Below are 25795 nucleotides of genomic sequence, written 5' to 3' on the forward strand. Positions count from 1 at the left end.
CTTGTTGTAGTTGACTTTTTCTGTGAAAACCTATTTGCTATTAATTATCATGTACACTAAGACTATTTACTTAAGAGCGTCAATAACAAAATAATCACATAACGCTCTTATAATTAAAGTATATTTATTCCAAACAAACATCTACTTGAATTGAATGGTGTACAAAAAGATACAAAACAGTGCAATGATCAAAACAGTGTATAAAATGATTACGTGTAGAAATTATTACACAAATCAAAACTTTACAGTTTGAAAAACAACAGATGTATCTCACCACAGTCTGTTACTTTCAATGGGTTACTCTCATTGCATATTTTAGAATTCCCTTTTGTGTATTGCTAAGCATTTATTCAACAGAAAACAAGTTTTTCCTTTAGTTTAATAAAAAAATAATGTAAACCAACACTTCTCATGAATGAAGCATTTTAAACACATTGATTTTCATCTCACATTAGAACTCAAACTCTGGTCTAGACCTAAAACTGGTACATTTATGTCCATATGCATTAGCAATACACTCATATTACAAGTTCAGTAGACATCATTAAAAATTTTGTTCTGAAAAACAATATATGTAAAAGGCTTCGCTAAACTGACAATTATTTATTGTCCATGTCTATCAAATTAAAAAAAAAGCTGTATTCCCTTTTATTCAAAATGAACAGCTCACTGGCACTCTCAAGCAAAACAATAACATTCCCTTTATGCAAAAATAATAATAATAATTTGATCCATTTTCTAACAGTGTTTTTTTTATCAAGCTGATTCTCTGATCAGACGCCTATGCATCTGAATAAATCTGTTTCAGGTTTTCAAATGTACAATACATTTTGTTTTCCTGTGACATTTTGTGTTTTTTTCCAGTGAAACAAGATGAAATATGATCCAAATGGCATTTAAACAAAACATAGATGATTATTATTGCCTGTGATCAAAGCACCTAGCTTTTGATCATCATGCCACAAACATGTTTTTAACATTTTGACAATGTTCAGAACAGATATAACTGGATAAAACAATCCACACAGTGATATAAACCTCAGTACACCATCACAACATGGTGTGCAGAGGAACACTGCAGTTTAAATGATTGTTTTTTTTCTATTAAGATGGCTTCTGTTGTGGGAACACAACTTTATGCATGCTTTCATTTGTTCTTTGGCATTTCAGTTCTGATGTGCTAACACTATGGCGACTCAAGAGGATTCCTGTACCTCCTCTTTGGAATGTTCTGTTTCCACAGAAACAGGTCTGTCTTTAGAGGACAGACCGTGTTCTTTGGCAGCTGGCTCCTCCTTGTCTTCCTGATTGGAGTTTTCAGCTCCTGGCCCCACCTCCTTCACGTTGCCATTGATCAAAGGAGCACAGCTTCCGTTTGATTGGACGACTGGAGGAGCAGGCATCTTCTCACTTTGGTTATTCTGGTCTGCATGTGTGTTGATTGGTCCAGCTGGATCAGGCAGAACTCCATCTGCAACAGCCAGCTGCTGGAAAAGCAAGAGATGGAGACAGGCCAATCAAGCACCTCAAGATTATTAGTTTAACATTTTAAAATGAGCTTTTATTTCAATACAATGTTTAAAGAGCCCATATTATGGGTTTTTGAAAATGCCCTTCCATGTAGTGTGTAACACAGCTCTAAGTGAAGTGAAATATCCAGCTAAGGCTTAAATCTGTAAGTGTACAGTGTTTAAAACTATTGATTCATCTATAAAAGAGTCGACTCATAGTGCTTCAAACGAGTCGTCTTGATAACGAGTCATTAGGTGTTTCGCGATGACGCAGCTACGAAACACAAGTAGTTGAACGCGCAAACCCGGGAGATTTGAAACCTGCGGCCCCGCCCACTAACAGAAAAAAAGCCCCACACACACAAACACACACACACGCACACACACAGACACCGGTGGAATGAAGTCAGGCTGTGCAGATGGATACTATCGACAGCCTACCCAAAGATGAAAGCTCAGCATTATAACATTCTGGAAACTACATGCTTACAAAGAAGACTTCATCGGTTTGTTAAAGGAAGGATCAGTAAAGACTGTCAGAACAAGGATCATGAATCAGTTTCTTCCCCCATTTCACCAGTGTAAGTACGTGCGATTAAAACTGTTGACTCGTTTACTCTAGCTTGCAAATGATGTATTTAGTTGTGTTTTGTTACTTGTAACCGCGTGTACTGTATCAGGTTAACTCTTTATTCTCGTATCGCGTGTAAAGCCACGTTGAAAACGCGACGCGTGCCGCTTTGTTTACGGATCGCCAGCTGTTCCTACACACATGCAACGGTCAAGGTTCAAAATATTTTAGCTCAGGTTCAAGGGAGCTGTCTAAATTGCACCCAGCAAGCTGAACTGGCGCTCTAGTCTAGGCGAACGGTGAGGGTTGTGTGTTGCGTAGGGCCGGTTCAGCAAGCTGAACTGCCACTCTAGGTTAAAGACGATCACCTCGCCCTCAACCCGAAAGTGAAAACAAAAGTGACCCGTTAGCAAAGTGAGGACGTGGGGTGTCGCAGATATAACTCAGGACGCGGGTGGTGAGGGAGGTGTCGCGGACGTCTCCCTCTCTATTGGTGCTGTGTCTTCAAAGGAGGAGGAGGTGTTTGTGTGTGCGTCTGTGTGAAAAGAGCAGGTAGAGGGGGACGTGCTCCTCGCCAGTTCTTGGAGTTTTTGCTCAATAAAATAGTTTGTCGTATGTTTTTTTTAAGTGCATCGTCTGTATTTACATTCACCCACTGGCAGCCAAAATCCACTATGAAGCGTGTGTGCATTGTGACTACTTTTATATTGTTGATTATGTGCTGGGCATTTCACTCTGTCTCGCGCTGAAGGCTGTCAGTTTCGACCAATCGCAGCAGGCTGTCATCAGTCCAATCAGCGCAGATTAGCTTCGCGATGAGGAGGGGTTTGGGTACAAATGAATCGCTGAACGATTCATATGGGAGTCGCTGGGATAATTAGGTAAAACTAAATGCAGATTATAAGACCATGAAAGTGTTTTTTGACCTTGCATGCATATTAGACTGTTGTTGGAGACCCTTAAAACCTAAATATGACCCTATTTCATGTATAACATGGGCTCTTTAAATCTGTTTAGTTTTATTAATGGTTTTGTTACTTTTAGATTAGTTTTTACATTGTGAATATAGACATAGTTTTTATAGACTTTCGTTTTAGTAATTCAGAGTTAACAGAACATGTTCAGTGTCAACCAGAATAAAGCTTAGTGTTTGCACAGCTTACATTAACTTGTGCAAAGCTTTTAGTAATAAAAGTAAAACATTTGTTTGAACAGACACTTAATCCAAAACCACACAAGTGCAACTTGTAAAAAAGTGAATAAAATTTGAAAATATGAATAATTCAGACAAACCTCTTTAAATTATAGATCATGTATGTAATAAAACATGTCTAGTTTGTATTTTTTGGCAAATGTAGATAATGTGTTTGTCTGTAAAAGTGCCATCAGGTACTTCTCTAAACAGCTGCAGGTCAGATTTGCCACCACACCATTAAAGGGTCACGAAAACCCCAAAACATATTTTTTGAGATGTTGACAGTCATATGTGTCCCAGGCTGCTAAAAACACTATTAGAACACATATATTTCACAAAAAAAGTGAAAATTGGTTGTTTTTGCGTTGTTCAGAGCAAATTCGTTCTTCCGGTTTAAAAAGAAATTTTGAAGTTGTGTCACGGCAGCGAGATCATTGTGTAAATTACAGCAAGGAGATTAACAGTCTGTACCAGCCGGTACAAATGGACGTCATCAAGTTCTCAGCATGTCTGTGCATTAATTCATGAGGGTTGGTTCGAACCAATCAGGTCGCTCTATTATATAGAAGATACAACTTCATTATTATGCATGAAATAGCTTCGAAGACTCCTTTTACTTGTTACAATGTTCAGACAGATGCCATATTGTGTTCCCAACCGTAATTCAAACAAGTAGTAGAAGAATAGTTCGTAGACATGGGTCGTCAGTGTTGCGTTTATAAACATGCAGCAACAATGTTTTTGTTTCCATTTCCCCATGCATGAAGACCCAAGCAGTTGGATTACAGTGGTCTGCTAACACGCAACTAAAATATGTTTGTAAGAAACTTTTTTTACCCGAGAGCTATTCGAACCTGGAAATGGTGAAATCTGGATTTGCTGCATGTCTTATTTTAAAAAAAGACATGGTACCAGTTTGTGTTGTTTTTCCTGGCTCTACGGATTTGGTACATTTGTGATCAGTGTTCGTTGTTTATGTTTATTCAGATGGCTAAGTTAGTTAGTATCATCAGCAGTACTCTTTCAGTTTTTAAAGACAAACCTTAGTCAAAATGATTTAGATACAGCCACAGCTCCACACAGTTCTCAGATCTGCTGTAAATGCTGCTCTCTGAATTACTGTCTATCTCCCCTGTGTCTGTGTTTGTGTTGCCGCTGTGAAAATCAGCTGTTGTGCACATAACGAAACTCCCTTTTTCATGCAAACCCTTCACTTTTTCGACACTCCCACCTAAATAAAGCTGGACTCACCCATTTTTCTGACTTTTTTCAAACTAGAGGTGTGAAAACACCCTGCTGAGACGGGGGTTTCATGGCCCTTTAAGGGCTCAAATTAAGTACTTGTCAACTTTAACTGCAGTTTGGCACTTTCACTTTCATTCAGGAACATTTCATGCATGCCCCACGTGACAAACGAGATACTGGATGAGAGTAAGAACAGCTGGAAGAGTGTTGTTTTAATGGAATTTGATACCACATACGGAATGGGAGAAAAAACCTCTGCATTTCTCAGTAGATGCAGAGACTCGATAGGTGCAGAGAATAGCATCAACAGCCGTGTTCGTACAGACTATTCTGTCACAAAATGCAGCGAAAATCATACACGGCGAAAATCCTACAGAATGGTAATAGTTTAATTAAAGGTGCAGTAGGTGATTGTCATCAGAAACATTTTTTGTTGTGCTGGTTGAAAGTCTCTTCATATTCCAATAGTAATGATTAAAGTAAATGGCTTAAATGTATTTATATGTATTTTTATATTCTGGCAAAGGCATAAGACTAAAAAAAATGTTCATCCAATTCAATATTGTCGGGCTGACATCTCCCATAATTCAGATAAAGAGCCCAAACTGTCTGTCAACAAATGTAGATTTGGGCATCTGTTCACGCAGTTCTGCCATTAGTGAGTGCACAAGTGGATGTGCGCCATGCATTCATGTGCACACGAGACACATGAAAGCACATCTGTAAAATCAAATGCAGAATCAAAACTTTAAAAAAAACCTGAATCAATATTGGAGTTACTTTTGCATGCTGGAGAAAGGACGACACCATGGCTGAAGTATTTATTTCAGACAGTTAATATTATGTTTTAAAACAATTTTATTCACACAAAACTGATGTAGATTGTGTTGTTATGAATGGGTTATATGCACAGAAGTGTTGTTCAGCCCCTGAAATATTCCAGCGAAAGATTGATGTGACTATTTTCAGTTTCATAAGGAACCTTTCACAGCATTGATAATGTAGATTTTGTTTAGTTTAACAACAAAACATAAGTAAATAGCGCTATTCCGGCTAGCCTGCTTTACTGAGGTGAAGTTTTATATTCACATTGGTTCATTTTTGAACAATGACAACCTGTGACGTGCTCTCTATATTGTTTACCATGCTACTTTGAATATTCATTCTAAAATAGCATGTAATTATGACTTAGTAATAAGTGTATATTCTGCCATCTGAATAAACATTAACAACGAACACTGATCACACACTTACCAAAACCATATAGACAGGACAATCAACACGAACTGGAACAGCGTCTTTTTTTTAAAGGAAGACGAGTGGCAAATCCGGATTTCAACATTTCCAGATACGAAAAGCTCTCAGGTAAAAAAAAAAATGTTCCTTACAAACATATTTTAGTCACGTGTTAGCAGACCACTGTAATCCACACATCTGGGTCCTAATGCAAGCTGTGCTCTCATGACGGGGAAATGGAAACAAAACTTTTGTTGCAGCACATTTATAAACACAACACTGACGACCCATGTCTCCAAACAATTCTTCTTCTACTTGTTTGAATTACGGTTGGCAACACAATGTGGCGTCTCTCTGAACACTGTAACAGGTAAAAACAGCTTTCGAAGCTATATCATGCATATTAATGAAGTTTCACTTTGATCACAATAGAGCACGCTGATTGGTTCGAACCAACCCTCATGAATTAATGATGAAAACTCAAAGACATCACATTGTACCGGCCAGTACAGACATCCAGTCTCCATGCTGGAATTTACACAATGATCTCATCGCTATGACACAACTTATCTTTTGTTAAAGTCAGAATTATTAAACCCCCTTTGAATTTTTTTTTTTCTTTGTTAAATATTTCCCAAATTATGTTTAACAGAGCAAGGAAACTTTCACAGTATGTTTGATAATATTTTTTCTTCTGGAGAAAATCTTATTAGTTTTATTTTAGCTAGAATAAACACAATTTTTAATTTTTAAAAGTCATTTTAAGGTCAAAATTATTAGCCTCTTTAAGCTATATATTTTTTTCAATAGTCTACAGAACAAACCATCGTGATACAATAACTTGCCTAATTACCCTAACCTGCCTAGTTAACCTAATTAACCTAGCTAAGCCTTTGAATGTCACTTTAAGCTGTATAGAAGTGTCTTGAAAAATATCTAGTCAAATATTATCTACTGTAATCATTGCAAAGATAAAAGAAATCAGTTATTAGAAATAAGTTATTAAAACTATTATGTTGAAAAATGTGTTGAAAAAAATCTTCTCTCCGTTAAACAGAAATTGGGAAAAAAAAATAAACAGGGGGGTTAATAATTCAGGAAGGCTAATAATTAAAGATTTCAACTGTATATGACTGTCAACATCTCAAAAAATGTGTTTTGGTGTTTCGTGACCCTTTAATTCTGAAAATGATCATTATTTTTGCTGATTATAATTTTATTTCAGCTAATTTTTTGTGACTAATTAGTTTTAGTTAATTTCAGATTTTCATTAATTGCGAATTTTCTATGTTTTTTATTCAGTTAACAAAAATGTTCTCTCATTAATAGTTTTAGTTTTTTGTTTACTAAAATAACCTTGATCTCCATCATGGAAAAAGAGTACTACAACCCCACTTACTCGCTGTAATTCCGTCATGGTTCTCTCTCCTTCTACCTGCCTCTGTGTGAGAGCCAGCAGCGTGTCTAGAACAGACTGTCTTGGGTGCATTCCTCTGTCATAGTGGTTATACATCCCACACCAGAACCTGGCAATCAACACAAACACACAGCTCCTCATTAACACCTTCGTCTATGCCTTGTATTTTACAATGTTTTTCGGTGCTAAACTATTCCGTAAACAAAAAGCAATGTAGCTCATTTGTATTTGCTAACATTTTGTTTACAGCAAACACAGCTGAGTGTGAATTTGTGAATTTACACCCATCTGTGTTTGTTTATAATCAAGAGTCAAAGTGGGTTTAATCATGTATTTGCTTGTACGTACTTGAAGTGTAGTGGTAAAGTGCTGGGTCTCAGAATGGTGCTTTCTAATGAACGCCGGTACAAAGGGTTTCGATACTGATGCTGGTTTTCCAGAAGATGTGGCCACAAGGAAAAGGTTTTTTCATGCAACCTAAAATACCACACAAAATGTTGAAGCAAAACTACAAATAAATAGCATGTCTTTTATTTTGTTTTGTTCAGCATGTGGATTCGTTTCTCACCTCATGTCAAGCCTCTCCTTCTGACAGTTGCCGATGAAGTTTCCGTACTGGCAGGCGTAGACTTGGTCATGTATTTCTATCAGGTAATGTTCGTTGAACTCAAACACACAGGGGAATTGTTGTGACAGCTGCCAGATGCACTCCAGGAACTGGGTGAACACCGGGGACACTTCCTTTGGGTCGCTGTCCAGATGGCCACACCTAGAGCACAAACACGTACACAAATTAATACATGATGGCACAAATGATTTTTTTACATTCTAGCAACTGGGTTTATATTTAACTGTCATAATAATAATAAACATTTCAATAATATGACTACAAGTAGTTATGTATTTGTGATTACGAAGAGCTATAATAATGCTTTAAGTGTTATTTACCTGTGACTGAATTTATGACCAAAAGAAATCCACTCTTTCTCTATTAAAACCTGTATTAAAAAATAAAGTCAAATTATTAATGAAAATACTTTACAGGCCACTTCCTTAGTAGTTTGCTAAATGAATTCTATAAAATCAAGACCTTAAATTCTATAGTTTAATCAAATTTTAGGTCATTTTTGAAAAGGTTTGCAATCAGTATTATATTTTTAAAGAACAATTCTATTCAGCAATGATGCATTAAATTGATCAAAAGTGACTGAAGACTTTTACACAGTCAAATTTCAAATATATAATCAGCAAAATCACAAATCTGTTTTAAAATCTCTCCTGAATTCCAAATATTATAATGATTTCTGAAGAATTATGTGACACTGAAAGCTGGAATAACATCAACTTAAAATTGTAGCATTGCAGCACAGGAATACATTTTATTTTAAAATACCAGAAATGTTAAATTATTGCTGTTTTTATTGATCAAATCAAAAACTGTAAAAGTTGTTTAAACTAGTAATAGATTGGAATTTCTGGTGGTATATATGAAGTTACCATTTATAAATGATGATATATAGATACATCTCCATATATATCTATCCAGGTTTTGGGAACAAATAATAACTTGACTTCTAGTTGATCATTTGGTATCAAAAGTAGCTTATATGAAAGGCAAAGGCCTCTGGGTTATGTTTATTTTACTAAAATAATATATGATCATGCCTTGATTTTTAATTTAAATGATTTAATTAGGACAGTAAGGTCTGACTTTGCCTAGACAAAGTCTTGTCACTTAACAGAAATTTACAGTGGAAAAAGAATTAATATTGTGTATGACTCCCATGAGCTTGGAGGACTGCATACTTACATCTCTGCAACGACTCAAATAACTTATTAATAAAGTCATCTGGAATGGCAAAGAAAGCGTTCTTGCAGGACTCCAAGTGTTCATCAAGGTTTGTTGAATTCATCTTCAAATGTCTCCTCCATCTTACCCTAGACATGCTTAATAACGTTTATGTCTGGTGATTGAGCTGGCCATTCCTGGAGCACCTTGACCTTCTTTGCTTTCTGGAACTTTGATGTGGAGGCTGAAGTATGATGAGGAGCGCTATACTGCTGAAGAATTTGCTTTCTCCTGTGGTTTGTAATTTAATTGGCAGCACAAATGTCTTGATACCTCAGGCTGTTGATGATACGATACTGAATGTAACCCCAAACCATGATTTTTTCCTTCACCAAACTTGACTGATATCTGTGAGAATCTTGGGTCCATGTGGGTTCCAGTAGGTCTTCTGCAGTATTTGTGATGATTGGGATGCAGTTCAACAGATGATTCAGCTGAAAAATCTACCTTCTGCCACTTTTCCACATGATCAACTAGAAGTCAAGTTATTATATGTTGCTCTTACAACTGGGATCGACGACAAGACTTTCGTCAGGTAGTGTATATATAAACATGATTTATAAAAAAAAAAAACGTGAATATATAGCTTCATAATTATATATAACCCCATAGTTGCCTATGGGTATATATAGTTAATGGTATATTGACATAGTTGCCATGACCTCCCTATTGTAGTGACATAAATGTGAGTAGATGCTTAAAGTTCACAGGACTCCTGTGTTGAGGGCAGAGGTTAAAGGTTAGTGTCATTACCATGAGGCCTTTAATAGTTCTGTAGTATGGATCCAGCAGTAGGCAAGCCAGAGAGCAAACCTGAGCTGTTCTGTCCCAACCATCAGAACAGTGTACTAACACACTCGCTCTCTCTTCACACACAGCCTACGACACAAAACAAAACCACCGAGTACATCAGAAAGACATGCTAACAGGTGTCAGTGTGTGTGTGTGTAGTAACAGAACTGAAGTCAATACCTTGGCGAGGAAGACGCCTGCATCCATCACAGATTTGATGTGTCTCAACCAGCCAGAGTTCTCCAGTCCTGTCAGATAGTCACTCATAGAGGGAGACTTCATAGAACAAACTGAAGGAACACAGATACAATCGCATCACCTGTTAAAGGTTTAGAAGGTACAACCCGTACTTAACTGCACTGACTTACAAACATCAGCCTAAATGAGAGTTCAAGGCTGCAATTAACAATTATTTGGATAATTAATTAATCTGTTGATTATCTCTATGTTTGAATGCTTTGATTATTATATGATTGCCTAACAATCACTTCTATAATTCTGAAATAAGATCTCAAAACTCAGGGTTTCTGGTAGTACCCAGAATAGCAAGGTCTACTAAAGGAGGTCGAGCCTTCTCATTTATGGCTCCTAAACACTGGATTAGCCTTCTTGATAATGTCCGAGGCTCAAACACTTTCTCTCAGTTCAAAACTAGATTAAAGACCTATTTTTTTAGTAAAGCAAACACTCAATGCATTGCATAACGGTATGATGCATGAATGTACTCCACGCAAGTGAGCTGGCTTGACAACCATCTGTAGGACACACTCCTCCTTAATACACCAGACGTTTTGTTAGAAACACTCATATGCTTTACATGTTTTTTTTCTATATTTGTTTATATAACTGCTATTTTCATTCATAACACTTCATTTCTGCATCTCGTTTAAATTCACTATGAACAGCAGCTATGTTAATTATTTTCTTTATTCTCTATTTCCACCTGGGGATACTCATTCCGAGGTCCCTAGAAATTATGCAGCACCATTAATGCGATCCAAGACCTGTGAAGAGATGATCCCAAGGTATTCATAATCCTGGACCAGGCCATATCCTGAGCTGATGCTCTGGTCGTCATGGTGTGCATGAGACTGATTCCTGAAAGACCACCATGACAAACGAGTCCCCGCATTGATCCTGTGGGCCAGCCTGACCTCCTGCCGGTGCCCTACTCACACCTGCAGTTTCTCCAGTCTTCGGCGCCCAGATTGCAGCTCCACACAGAAAGTTTGGCCAGAAGAGTAATGGTCATGCCCAACAGAGCCTAGTGTCTCTCGAGTTTTTTTTTTTTCTCTTCACTTTGTCAATTGGTGAAGTTTTTTTTCCCCGCCACTGGCTTGCTTGGATCAGGACTTGTGGAGCTGCACTTCGGTGGATTTGCTCTGCAGTGTTTGAACTTTCAGCAGTGAAATTTAAGCCACACTAAACTAAACTAAACTGAACTTCAACTCTGAAATCTGGACTTTACTAGAACTATGTTAAGCTGCTTTGACACAATCTATACTGTGAAAAGCGCTATATAACTAAACATGAATTGAACTGAATTGAATTCTATAATTGTAATGAATATCATTTTAGTCCTTCATTTAAAATGTTATTCCACATGTTGTTCTCCAAATAATGTACTATTGGAAGGCTATGAAAACAAATATAGAATTTTTATCTGTTAAAGGGTTAAAAATAGAGATGACACTCTACAAAAAGAGTGTTAGTTCACTTTTAAACACTTCCAGTGGAAGTTAAAAATGTGTTGTTTTTAATCGAGAGACATCAAAAACAAGATAATTATACTTCATACATTCAATACACAAAATATTAATAGTTAAATTTATAGTTGCTACCATAAAATGGTTTTCATTTAATTGCTTTCCCACTTGTTTATAAGATGTAATATGAGTTTGTGCATCACACTGATGAACATTGCAGCCCAACAAAATTATATAAACAGATAAAGACTTATTGAGTCTGTCCTTACTTTTAACATTGTAACCTGGTTTTACTCCTTCTCTGTTGAAAGCAAAAATAAACTTTTAAGGTTGGTAAACGTAGTGAGTAAAATAACTGGTGAGAGACAAACACCTCTCACTGATTTATTTATAGCGGCGACAAAAAGAAAAACTTCCACTATTGTGGGAGACTCTTCCCATCCTTTATTTGGTTCCTTTAAATTACTTCTGTCTGGCAGACGGTTTAAAGTCTCTTTAGCAAAAAAGGCTAAGTAGAATGGAAATTTGTTCCTGCTGCCATTGTTTTTTTTTTAAATAGGATTTTATTAAATAATTGTGTAGGTGTATTTTTTTTGTTGTTGTCTGTGAGCCTGCGTCTAAAGACAATTTTCTAACCCCTGTGGGATAGACAATAAAGTTAACTGAATTGAATTGAAGAAAGGGTCGTGGCAAAAGCTGAACAAGTGGTCAGAAGAAAGCATTTCAATGCAGGTTAACACCAGGCAGAAACAGTAATGTGTCTCAGTTGAAAACTTGTAACCGTATCACTGACAATTTGTGTTAATACCAGGTGGGAACTGGGCTTTTGAAATGTAACTTAAGCACTGGAAACTAATTTTAACAGTACCATGTTTCTGTCAAGTCGGTTTGAGTTCATTAATAAGTTATTGCAGCCCTAATAGAGTTTACACTACTGGTCCTAATGAAAAGAGTTTCCTCTCACCCTCCAGCAGTTTTTGCAGGCTGCTTCTCATGACATGGATGTTTTCAATTCCCTGAAACTGGAACCTGATATTGGAGTAATTGTCCTCATTCTCATAGCCTTTACCAGCTGCACGGTTCGCCATTGCGTTCAACTGACAAAGACAAAGACACGTAGATATTTTTACACCACTATTTCCAGAGGGTCAGGGTTACAGCAGTTTACTCCCCCAAAGAATTGAGAAAAGAGTTGCATGTCCGGTTCTCCAGTATTGGTGAAACATGTAACAGGCAACAATAAATAGAACAGTAAATAATGCAATATTTGTAAAGCATACTAAAACAAAATACACTTTATTACTGAATTAAAGGTGTTATATGTCGAAATGACACCTAGTGTTGAACTAGGTACTGTGGTTCAAATTTAAAATGTTGAACAGGTTTTTTTTAATATATCTAGCTTCTATTCGACATGACGAACACGCACAGATTGCCGACAGCAACTAGGGCTGCACAATATTGGAAAAATCCAATGCTTTATTTTTCTTCGATAAATATTGTGATATGAATACCATTAGGGTGGCACGGTGGATCAGTGGTTAGCACTGCAAAAAGGTTGCTGGTTTGAGGCCCAGCTCGGCAAGCTGTTGTTTCTGCGTGGAGTTTACATGTTCTCCTCGTGTTTGCATGGGTTTCCTCTAAGTGCTTCGGTTTCCCCCACAATCCAAAGACATACACTATAAGTGAATTGAATAAACTAAACTGTCTATATTGTATGAGTGCGTGTGTGAATGCCAGAGTGCATGGGTGTTTCCCAGAACTGGGTTGCATCTGGAAGGGCATCCGCGGCATAAAACACATGCTGGAATAGTTGGCCAAAGGAAAATGAACGAATACTGTTTTGCAAGACGGTTTGAATAGCTCTTTTTGACCAGTTTCTGGAGAGTTAACAGTATTCAGGTACAAAAATTGAATAATCACAATGCACTCAACAAATTACTTCAAACTACTTATTTAAAATGAGTTGAAACTACACAATTTTTATGTTTTTTGGGACAACTTCATTGTTTTCACTTTAATTTGTAAAAACAATGAAGTTAACTTAATTCGTTTGAGTTGAGACAACATGAAGGAATTGTGTGCAACCCAGCATTTTTTCAGTGCACGCTAAATACTTTTACTATTTTGTCGCATTTCTAGTCCAAATATCAGAAAATTTTAAGATCAGAAAATTCTAAGATTGTTTTGTTTTCACCTTCAGAAGAAATGCGTCAAAATTAAGAGTTTTTCCTTAAAACAAGCAATATTATCTGGCAATGGAGTAGGTAAAATCATAACTTCGATATTTGGACTAGAAACAAGACAAAAATTCTATGTAAGAAAGTTTTATCGTTAAAATGTTTTTTATACAATTAATCTCTGTTACACCTCCAAACATCAAAATTTCTTGTGCCCAAATGTTTCAAATACTCACAGCCACAGGCCTTAAAAACCTAGGCAAATGATTAAGCCTTTCAACTTCTGCAACAGTCCTCTGGATTTTTTTGGCCGGTGCACAGTAGACATATATTGATGCAGCGTTTATAACTTAATGAATGAAATACCTGTTTTAAAGATGCCCACATTTTCAAAGAAGAATAACCGACTTTAGCATTGTTTTTCATTAAGTATGATTCTGAAATATCAGCAAACATATTGTGGTATTTTTATGGCTTAGAAGAGTTAAAACTAGCGCTTTCAGCATCAATCGCAATATCGTGTGTGTCCGCAATAGTCACATAGCAGGATATGCAATGTTGAGTTAGGATTATAGTTGATCAGTACAACACAGTTAAGAATAGATGAGATTTACCAAAGTATAACCATAGTAGAGTGAAACTATCATTTGCATGTGTTTTAAAGGCATTACAAGAAAGTTTAAAGCGTTTGGGCACGAATATGTAAAACATTTGAAACTTTAATGAAGAATAATTTAACTTACTTATTAATACAGAGACTGTACAGTGTTAATTTACATTTCATTAATCAATTTCTATATCTGAATACAGTTTGGCTCTCTGAAAACCACAAAACACTGTTTATTTTACTTATTTCTTTGCTCTATTGTAATTATTCTTGCTTGCAATTTGTTTATTATCTTTTATACATGATTCATACACTTACAAAACCACCCCTAATTCATCTGAATTCAAGATTTTCTCCAAAGCCATCTAGTAAAATTGTACTCATATTGCAATGTATATCGCAGAAAACCTAAATAATACAAAGTCATATGTTTCCAATATCCTTTGGGTACTAATCTAATTTTTTATCATTAGTTCAATAAATAAATAAAACTGGGGTCAGATGTCAGTAGGTGAAGGATTACATTCTTACAGTACAAGTATGCCAGAGCATTCAGGGTTGAAAGTTTAAAGATAAACACTTATAGTACCATTCTGGACTTGTCACCCTTATGTATATAGAAAGGTTAAGGTTAAAGGTCATACCTTGGGCCGTGTGTCTACTACATATATAAAAGGAGAGTTTGGATTGGCTTGGCTGATGGCCTGAAGCATCTGCTCGTCTTCCACACAGCGGGAGTTCAAACCCGACAAAGGCTGACTGCAGCGACAGATCGCAGCCTGAAAAACAGCAGCACAAAATACAAAGAACAAGAATTTGGTAATAATTTGGTTGAAATCACAACTTCTTGTCATTCTTGCATAACCCAAATCTATACATAACCTGACAAAGGTCCCAGTTGTAAGAGCAACATATAATAACTTGACTTCTAGTTGATCATTTGGAAAAGTGATAGAAGGTAGATTTTTCAGATAAATCATCTGTTGAACTGCATCCCAATCATCACTAATACTGCAAAAGACCTATTAGAACCAGCATGGACCCAAGATTCTCAGAGATATCAGTCAAGTTTGGTGAAGGAAAAATCATGGTTTGGGGTGACATTCAGTATGGGGACATGTGAGAGATCTGCAGAGTGTATGGCAACATCAACAGCCTCAGTTATCAAGACATTTGTGCTGCCCATTATATTACAAACTACAGGAGAGGGCAAATTCTTCAGCAGGATCTCATACTTCAGCCTCCACATCAAAGTTCCTAAAAGCAAAGAAGGTCAAGGTGCTCCAGGATTGGCCAGCCCAGTCACCAGATATGTACATTATTGAGCATGCCTGGTGTAAAATGAAGGAGGAGGCATTGAAGATGAATTCAGAGTCTTGATGAACAGTGGGAATCCTGCAAGAATGATTTCTTTGCCATTCCAGATGACTTTATTAATATATTTGTTATTTGAGTCATTGCAGAGATGTATGGATGCAGTCCTCCAAGCTCATGGGAGTCATACACAATATTAATTATTTTTCCACTGCACCATGACTTTATATTCTATACTGTACATTATTTCTGTTAAGTGGCAAGACTTTTGTCTAAGCAAAGTCAGACTTTACTGTCCTAATTAAAAAAATAAAAATCAAGGCATGATCATATTTTATTTTGGTAAAATAAGCGTAATCTAGAGGCCTTTGCCTTTCATTTAAGCTACTTCAGATACCAAATGATCAACTAGAAGTCAATTATTTGTATTATTTGTTCTTCCTAAAACTTGGATAGTCGACAACACATTCGTGTACTCTCAAAAAAGCTAGAACAAAGACAACTTAAACATGCTTCACATCAAATTTCCTAAACGTACTTTAGTATTTGGCTCAATGTCTTAAAATGCTGTCTAAATAGGGAGGTTACTGGATTGTGGACTACAGCCATTGTACAGTGAATGTGCTTGTATACCTTTGTATCTTTGTGATAGTAAGACAGAACAGGCAAACGCCCTCGGCTCCTAAATTTGGCACTGCCTGTTACCGTAGCAACACTGGCACTTTTAGGGAGTCCTAGGATAGATGGATAAGTGCTACACATCTGTGAATAAGAGACAAAGGGAAGAACGCTTTGTCAATATTCATTATAAAAATTTTTTAAAAATAATAGTATTCTGGTCAAGTATTGGGTCTGTAAAATGTTTCTGAAGTTTTTGAAAGACATTTTATACAATTTCATTAATCAAATTACATTAATTTCATTTAAAAAATACAGTAAAAACAAAAATAGTTTATAGTTTCAAATATTTGATTCTTTTTCACATCTTTTATCATTCAAATAAGCTGACTTGGTTGTCAAGAGTCATTTTTAGATTCTTTTTAACCCCAAACATTAGTTCATAACCAGTAGTGTGTGATGGTCGAAACCGTTTTTGCTTAAATCATGTGTTTATCATGGTGTTTTATGATTCATTAATAGTTACTGTCAAATGGACCCAAACAGGAGCATTGTTTGCTAGGTTGACATGTTACTACCTCAAAGTTTTTGTTGATATGGCTAATTTCCCAATAATCATTGGAGAGGCCCATCCTGTTGAAGTCATTCACCACACTGATCAACTCCCAACCCCTTCTGCGGTCTTCCTCATTCTGATGTGGGTTATAGAGAAAGGCATAAAGCTCCTCTTCTTTGACTGAAATCATACAGTAACACAGTTAAAGTCTGAGAGCAAATGTTTGGGCAAATATGAGCAAATGTGTTTGGGCCAGTCTCCATCAAAACTGTATTTTGCAGCATGTAATAAACACAAACAAATGATTTAGTGTTGAGTGTTTGACTTTATAGACCGTCCTATTGAGAGTCTTCAATCATCCCTAAATTGCAATATTGACCACAAAGATGAGCTTGTGGATATCGCACAAGCAACTATCAAACTTTCATGAGAACGTCTCAAAACACAGTCAATTACTCATTACAAAAAAGTAAAGGTTAAAGCTGCCTTTTGTTACTTCTGATTATTCCCTCATAAGCGATAACAAGTATATCTACTTATCCTTCTAATTCAACATATGAGCCATATATCACCTTAGTACAGGGTTTCTGCAGGTTTCTTCAAGCCAAATTTAAGACTTTTAAAACCCTTTTAAGACCATTAAGATTGAAACTTTAGGCTTATACAGGGCTAAACACTAAGGATTTTTATAATGGCCTAGTTACTTCTGTAAATAGTTTTTTTTATTTATTAATAAAAGATCATGTAAAGGGATGTGTTGCTTTAGTTTTCTTTTCCTAATGTCCCCTAATTTAATTTGGAGAATTTGCTGTAAAATGTCTTACTGCTGTTGTGAAATGTACAGTTGATTAATTATTAGCCCCTTTTGATTTTTTTTTCTTTTTTAAATATTTCCCAAATGCTGTTTAACAAAGCAAGAATATTTTCACAGTATGTTTGATAATATTTTTTCTTCTAGAGATAATCTCATTTGTTTTATTTTGGCTAGAATAAAAGCAGTTTTAAATTTTTTAAAAACCATTTTAGGGACAAAATTATTAGCCCGTTTGAGCTATTTTTTTTCCGATAGTCTACAGAACAAACCATCATTATACAATAACTTACCTAATTACCCTAACCTAACCTAATTAACCTAGTTAAGCTTTTAAATGTCACTTTAAGCTGTATAGAAATGTCTTGAAAAATATCTAGTTAAATATTATTTACTGTCATCATGGCAAAGATAAAAATAAATCAGTTACTAGAGATGAGTTATTAAAACTATTATGTTTAGAAATGTGTTGAGAAAATCTCTCCGTTAAACAGAATCTTACTTCAACTGTATCTCTTTGCAATAAAAAAAAAAAACTTAATTTAAAATAAAAAGTTGAGATGGATTATTGGTAATTGGGAGTCAGCCTGATTAGGTAGCTTTACTTGCACATAAAAAATTTAGACTCGTTTAAAATGATTTAAGACCTACAATACAATATTTCAGCGAATTTAAGACTTTTTAAGGCCTAAAATTTTATTTTCGAAATTTAAGGCTTTTTAAGACCCTGCGGACACCCTGCCTTAGTAGGCATCAGCTGATGGCAATATGTCTAACTATTATAAATGCACAATATGCACAATATCATAATCTATCAACACAACAAACCAAATTGAACAGCCAATAAGAAAGCATAAAAACATGCCTTGCACTGTTTATTAATCATGCACCAGTTTTGTATCGGTAACTAAAACTTTTTTCTAAAACAATTAAAATAAAGACGAAGATATAGAAAATTAGGAATGGTGCATTGGCAACTAAACAAAATATTTTTTAAAATGTTAAAACTGAAACTATATTAAAAAAATTAAAATTAAAGCTAAATAAAAATACAAACCTGTAAACAACATCAATTACTTAAACTGAAACGTACACAAACGCAAATAGAATACCATATACATAATTAAATTATATAAATGATGTACAGTATGTTTTTTCTGCCTTGCATACATAAACAATTGTATTCATATCTAAAACAATTGCAACAAATTATATCATTGCAACTAATCACCAGTGAGTGTGTTATTGTGTCTGTGTTGTTTGTTTACCAGGTTGAGAAAGGCGTAGAAGTGACTGATAGACATCCTGACAATCCCTCTCTTTTTGAAACAGCAGATGCAGAAGCTGGAAGGTTTTACAGTGGATCAAGAGTGGACAACCAGACGCAGTTAACAGAAGTTTCTCCACTGACGTGATGTGATGATGAAGCACCTTCAAACACATGGGATTGACACAAACACTGTTATCAGACATATCTAGATCTGGATTTCTAAAAGACCCTGTAAGAAATAGCCAAACGTTACATACTGTAAAGATGGCATTGCATTTGGTTTGCAGCCTACTTCATACCCAGAATTATACAGTATAACATCAATTATATTTTGATCAATATATGTACTGCATTAGCCATGTCATTTCTGTCTTGTGACCTATTACACCAGTTGTTGCTCCACTGCTGTTCACAAATCCTGTTCTCCTGTGTGTTTAAGGCCTGTAACTTTTCCAGCAAGATTAAAGCATTAAGGCAGAAGAAACAATATTATTTGTGGCTTTATCAAAAAAATAAAGGTTAGATCACCCAAAAATCCTATTATTAATTACTCACCCTTATGTTGTTCCAATCTCCTGAGATCTTTGTTCATCTTCAGAACATAAATTAAAATAATTTAGATGAAATCCAAGAGCTCTTTCATCCTGCTCCAGCAATGGTCCAGAGAGGTTCAAAGTGGAAAACACACTTTCATGTGCCAAAAAACTGCAAAAACAACATTGTAATGTCTTCTCTTCAGTCCAGTCAGGTCTCGAAGTGCATTTACTACAGCCAGTATGACGGTTGCTTGTTGCGCTGTACTCTAATGGCAAAACTTTGTGCTGCCCATAGTAAATGCGCACCCTGATGAGCTGACAAGGAAGAGAAAGCATTGGCAAATAAAGTTGTTTTTGGCACATAAAAGTGTTCATGGAGCGTTGTATGATTAGAGTTGAACCACTGAAGTCACACGCAATCTCCTGACAGTGCTTTTGCTTCCTTTTCTGAACATCTCAAAACTGTTGCTGTTTTTGTGGGGCCTGAGAGCTCTCAGATTTCATCTGAAATATCTAAATGTGTTATTGAACATGAACGAAAGCCTCAGGGGATTTACCGTTTTCAGTGAACTAATCCTTTTATGGCATTTAATACAGTGAAGACTGCATTTAGTTTTTACATTTGATTAAGCAAAATCTGTACCTGAATACTCTTCGATATTCTAGCAAAAAACATACAGCACTGTTGCATCTTATTCTATAACATGCATCAGTTGCATCCTATTCTATTTTATTTATCTATGCTTTTAATTTGTTGATTATATTTTGTGCAGGCACACTCCCCACAAAATAATAATCATTCTAATATATTGATTTATTTGCAGAAAGAGCTATTTGAATGCTCAGGTGAAATTGGTTTCCTATAATAATATATATTGCTTTCTTGCTAAATTAATAATAAAAAAGAAATAAATCATTGTCAGGTTGTTTTTCCAATATCATAAAACCCTACCACTCGGGTCTCAAACTGTTTCTCACCTACCACACAGTGAGGGTTTGAGGTATGACCAAAATTCAATTTCACAGCATGAGTAATGTTATTTAACAGTAACAATACATTTCACGATAAAGGCCTTTAAGGGTGCTATTACAGAAATCAACAATAAGTGTTGTAATAAATAAACAAACTTCAGAAATTAAACGTTTTTTCTTTTTTTTTTTTTTTTGGACTTTTGGAAAATTACAAGGACACACAACACTGGATTTTTGCCAGTATTGTCAAAGTCCTTTTGGCTGAGCTGAAGTTGTTATCTTATTGTGTGTTTTATTCTGTAGTCAGGTTTGAGATTTTTCCCCTCTAAGTGTTAGCTTCTCACAATAAATTATTTAGATGTTGTGGTATACACAAAATAAAAAAAACAAATCAAGTAGGATTGACAAATTATTCAGCAGAAATCATGTTTAAAATCGTTCTGGCCAGCTTTACTATACAGTATAAAGACGAATACAGGCAGATTCAGAGACAGAGCATGGCATATTCTGTTCCCGGTGGCCAACATTACCCATGTTTCTTTGCGTGTGTTGCTGGTTTGTTCCACATAGATAAGATGAGTCGCAGTCAAGTAAAGAGTGCCCAGAGCTGACTTCTTTTCAGTGTACCTGTTCAGTAGTTTCACGTTCTCCACCTGCAAAAAAAAATACATTAAAGGGATCGTTCAATGTCATGCTGAACCCGCAAATCTAGTTCTAGTCCTTTTTGGAGTCTATTTTTAATTAATTTTCAGCAATTGCATCTATTAAAAAGGATCCTTCTCTGTTAATTTGGAGTTCTACCCCCTGACTGTAAGTTACCATTTTATTTTCTGAATGAATAGCCTTTCTGTCATTAATAGCTAGGCAGTGTATTTTGCAGTGGAGGCCTTCTCAACCCCCATCCCATATTCAATGGATTAAAGACGTCTTATTTTTTGTTAAATTAGAAAAAATTAAATATAGTCTTCAAGGTTTAGTGATAAAATTTTCAAATTTTGGTTGCCATTCTTGGAGCATGTTAAATCTCTGAAACTTGAAGCAGTTACTGTAGAATGAATGGTTGCCCACAGGGGCAGACTGGGACAGCATTTTCACCCCGGAAAATTTATTGTAGCTCAGGCCGCATAAGGTGCAATCGGTAAGTGAGAGGGGGTGGGGGTGGGGATGTGGTTTCAGGCGGCAGGCCAGACTGACTTACAGGTCACCGGAAAATATTCCGATGCTTCCTATGGCCAGTCCGGCCCTGGTTGCCCATCTTGCACTTTAAGTCTGTACCTGTACCACCAGATGAGCACTAGCACTTTTTCCTTTTCTCAAATTTTTTCTTTTCTTTTTCCCTTTATTATTATTATTATTATTTTTATTATTATTATTTATTTTACCTAATACAGCAACACACCGTCAACCTCAACTTTCTGTACTGACCTTTTTTATATGCTTAATTTGTAAAATGAAAGCACATCATATATTGTTTAGGTACATCATATTCTGTTTGTTGCACAATATGAAGGTTATTCATTCATTTATTTTCTTTTCGGCTTATTCCCTTTATTAATTTGGGGTCGCCACAACGAAATGAACCACCAAATTATCCAGCATATGTTTTACACAGTGGATGCCCTTCCAGCTGCAACCCAGCACTGGGAAACATGCATGCACACTCATTCACTTACATACACTACGGACAACTTAGCTTACCCAATTCACTTATACCGCATGTCTTGAAACCGGAGCACCTGAAGGAAATCCATGCGAACACAGGGAGAACATGCAAACTCCACACAGAAATGCCAACTGACCCAGCCGAGGCTCGAACCAGCAACCTTCTTGCTTTGAGGCGATCATGCTACCCACTGCTCCACCGTGATGCCCATTAGGATTATATTGTGGTTTATTTTTTATTCTTTTAATCAATTATGTACTGTTTTATATATATATATATATAATATTTTTTTTTTATTATTATTATTTTATTAATTAATTTATTTTTTTCTCTCTATTTGTACTTTGTGTTTTGTCTTTCACACGGAGCTTCAGCGTCAACGCTCGATAGAGGGCGTTTCTGAAGTTGGGGCTGAAGAAAAGTTCCCAACTTCTGCAACGAGCAACGCCACTGAAGCTGCGCCAACGGATCCACAATGCAATTCGACAACGCCTGACGTCACCCATTTGAAGTGAATGAGAATCGTTGATGCTGACGGCCCATGTAACTGTCATAAAAGTCTGATAAATAAATCTTTTTTTTAAAAAGGGATAGTTCCCCCCAAAATTTATATCCTGTCATCTCTCATTTCTCACACTTCACTTATTTAAAACCCAAGTCTCTTTCTTCTCTTGAATAGAAAGGAGGATTAGGAGAGTAATTTATATTCTACTGTGGAAGTCCATGGGCATTCTTCAAAATATCTTCTTTTGTGTTCTGTAATAAATAAACTCATACAAGTCTAAATTAAAACCACATGAGGGAGAATAAAGGGTGAGGGAGTTTACATTTTTGGATGAACTGTCTCTTTAAGAAGAATATTTAGTGCAGGAGTTAATCTGACATATAGATGAAGACTAAGGGTTGCAGGAGTCCCTCTGAGAGCAGAACCCATCATCCAGACTATGTTTAACACAATAATAGGAAATCCTGCAGAACCTCTTAGGACTACTGTCAGCATGTCCTGTTCCTCCGTCTCTCCACACTTTTGTGATTTTGGTTACTGAGTAACGTGCAATGAAACCGCATAAGATGCCACTTCAGCACTAAAAGAACATTCATACTCTTTCACTCTCAAAGTGTCAAAGTCTGAAGTATTTGTCTTGTTTACAAGCCTGAGACTTGATGAAGTAGTACTACTGTTAAGTAAATGATTGAAACAATTCCACATGCGTTTACTGAGGATACCAAAAAGTAGGTGTTATTTGGTCAGGTGTGATCTCTGTTGTTTCTATAAAGCATGGTGGATTTCTATATTTGTGCATGGATTTAAATCTAAGGTAAGCCTTGATAGGTCCAGTTCAGATTGCATTAGTCTGACTGACTTGCTGGCAGAGCAGATGTGAGCAGATGGGTCATCTGTTAATGCAGACCACAGTTCCTGCTAAACTGCTGATTCAATGTGACATCCTTTGAGCTGACCCCTCCATGCCCCTCAGACTCATCCACAAAACACACACACACACACACTCAGCCTTCATTCTTGGCTGGATTACATGAAATGTTCATATGAACAAACAATGTTTACTAACAAAATAAAAAATTCAGCACTGAATGTATGATAAAGCAGACTTGCAAATTGTAGATTGTTAGAATTAAAATGATAATTTACCCCAAAATTGTATTATTTACTCACCCTCATGTGGTTACAAACTTTTAAGATTACTTTATTCTGTTGAACACATAAGATGATATTTTGAAGAGTGCTGAAATCCTGTAACCACTGACTTTCAGAGAAGGAAAAATAAATACTATGCAATTCGAGGATTAGAGGTTTTCAGCTTTCTTCGAAATATCTTCTGTGTTTGACAGAAGAAAAAAAAAACAGCAGGTTTGAAATAAATAAAGGGCAAGTAAAATAATGACCGAATTTTCAGTTATAAGTGAACTATTCCTTCAATAATTATATACATAGAAACAGCCAGGTTTTTAAAAAGGCCCTTTTAGGCAAACCATAGAGGACCTCGACCATATAGAGAAACCTGCAAAAACAATAAATAAATAAATAAATAAATAAATAAATACACAAATATATAAATAAACAGGTAAATAAATCCATAAATTCCTGCATAAATAAAAAAATATGCAAATAAATAAATAAATGTACCTACAGTGCTCAGCATAAAATGAATATTTGTTTATTAAACAGATATATTTATTCAAATAATATTTTAGTCACCAAACAGATTTAGTAATTGAAAGATTGAAAGTTTTCAGCAGGGTCTTAGCTGGTCTGGCTGAGAGATGACAAGCCTATTCAGGCTGGGAGCCCAGCCAAAACCAGCTATGTCCAGCTTAAACCAGGCTGGTCAAGCTGGTTTTAGCTGGACATTTTCCAGCCTGACTAGCTAAGACCAGGCTGGAAATGGCTGGAAACCAGCCTGCAAATGGCCAAAAACCCTCTAAAACCAAGCTGGTTGACCAGCTAAAACCAGCCAACCAGCTTAGGCTGGTTTAAGCAGTTTTTTTTTCAGTATGGTACCCAATATGATAACATTAGTTTTTTGAGAAGGGTTCATGTTAAATGTTAAAAGGGTTCATGAAGAAAACGGAAGAGCTAGGGGAAACAAATGTAAATAAATATATAAATAAATATATATATATATATATATATATATATATATATATATATATATATATATATATATATATATATATATATATATATAAATAAATAAGAAAGATTCAAATAATATATGAGGATCATATAAAATAAAAGTATACTTTTATAATCATATATAAGAAATAAAATAAGTAAACTTAATTAAAGCAAACTAATATAAATAAAAAATTTTCAATAACTGAACAATAACAGAAAACACGATAAATATAGAAATATTGTACTAGAACTGTATTTAGTAGACTGAAAAACAATCAATGTTACTTAATTGAAAGTAAATATATTCTAATATTAAGTGTAAATGATTTAGAACATAATTAAAATATTTTTTCTCAGTACACATTAAGTTTCTATACAAAGTATATAGCAGCCTTTCAAATTTTGGGATGGGGTGCATCTGCTTGCATCTGGATTTTGAGAGAATACGTTACTCCTGCAACTGAAAACCCCTTCAAGATTATTCACTTTGATTGCGGTGTGTAACATTTACCAACCGAGCTTAAATGCATTACATGAATTTACCAGCAGACTGAATGAAACCAAAGAACTCGAAACGTGTTAACAAACCGATGCAAAGCGCTTCCTCTACGTGTTTTACATCTGTCGAGAGTTTAGTTTATTGAGTCTGACATCTGACCAATAAATAGAGATCTGCCGACTTTACACGAGAACACCTGCTGATTCAGACCTACCTTTGGTGTTATGATGTGCTCCATGATTTCACCGCTTTATCATCCAACTGTCCAGGCTAAACTTTCGGAGTTTGGGTATTTAGGAGTTATCATGTTTGTTTCAGGAACTTGTTGTCGCGTTCCTCCCTGACATGAGGACTACAATCATGTCAGCTAACGGGAGGAAGTATCGCGAGAAGTCAGCCAGCTACGTGATTTCAGTGACTTTTGCCTGCCTGTTCTTTGCTGAACGGCTTGTTTATTTCTTACAATTAAGGTTAAGAAAGTTGCATGTAGTAAGCTATAAATTGTTACTGCAAAATTTTACTTTTCTAATATATCTAATATATCATAATAATAATCTCAAATCCTGCCAAGATAAAAAAAAATAATAATAATTGTAATACAAAAACAGT

The 25795-nt window shown here is 35.6% G+C and overlaps 1 protein-coding gene across 2 annotated transcripts; it reads right to left on the reverse strand.

The window, feature by feature from the left end:
- Nucleotides 1-145: 145 nt before the first annotated feature.
- mtmr8 (myotubularin related protein 8) lies at nt 146-25548 on the reverse strand. Of its 2 annotated transcripts, none has more exons than XM_056457607.1 (14): nt 25401-25548; nt 20917-21039; nt 18877-19039; nt 16820-16977; nt 16257-16385; nt 14954-15088; nt 12487-12619; nt 9997-10106; nt 9778-9903; nt 8124-8173; nt 7744-7944; nt 7524-7652; nt 7158-7284; nt 146-1484 (listed from the first exon to the last, which is right to left on the reverse strand). In XM_056457607.1, the coding sequence occupies exons 1-14, from the start codon at nt 25422-25424 to the stop codon at nt 1197-1199; spliced, it is 1896 nt and encodes a 631-aa protein (XP_056313582.1). In that variant the 5' UTR covers nt 25425-25548; the 3' UTR covers nt 146-1196. The 2 variants fall into 2 exon arrangements, with proteins under 2 accessions (XP_056313582.1, XP_056313581.1); XM_056457606.1 differs by having other exon boundaries at nt 146-1487.
- Between the last annotated feature and the right edge of the window lie 247 nt (nt 25549-25795).

Source organism: Danio aesculapii, chromosome 5 (genome assembly GCF_903798145.1).
Source record: "Danio aesculapii chromosome 5, fDanAes4.1, whole genome shotgun sequence".
Classification (NCBI taxonomy): domain Eukaryota; kingdom Metazoa; phylum Chordata; class Actinopteri; order Cypriniformes; family Danionidae; genus Danio; species Danio aesculapii.

Coding starts and splice junctions, on each gene's coding strand:
- mtmr8 (XM_056457606.1), bottom strand. CDS start 25,424: ATGGAGCACATCATAACACCAAAG. Junction 19,040..20,916: donor ACACACGCAAAGAAACATGG/GTAATGTTGGCC, acceptor ATGTGTTTGAAG/GTGCTTCATCATCACATCAC. Junction 9,904..9,996: donor CAGGCGTCTTCCTCGCCAAG/GTATTGACTTCA, acceptor TTTGTGTCGTAG/GCTGTGTGTGAAGAGAGAGC.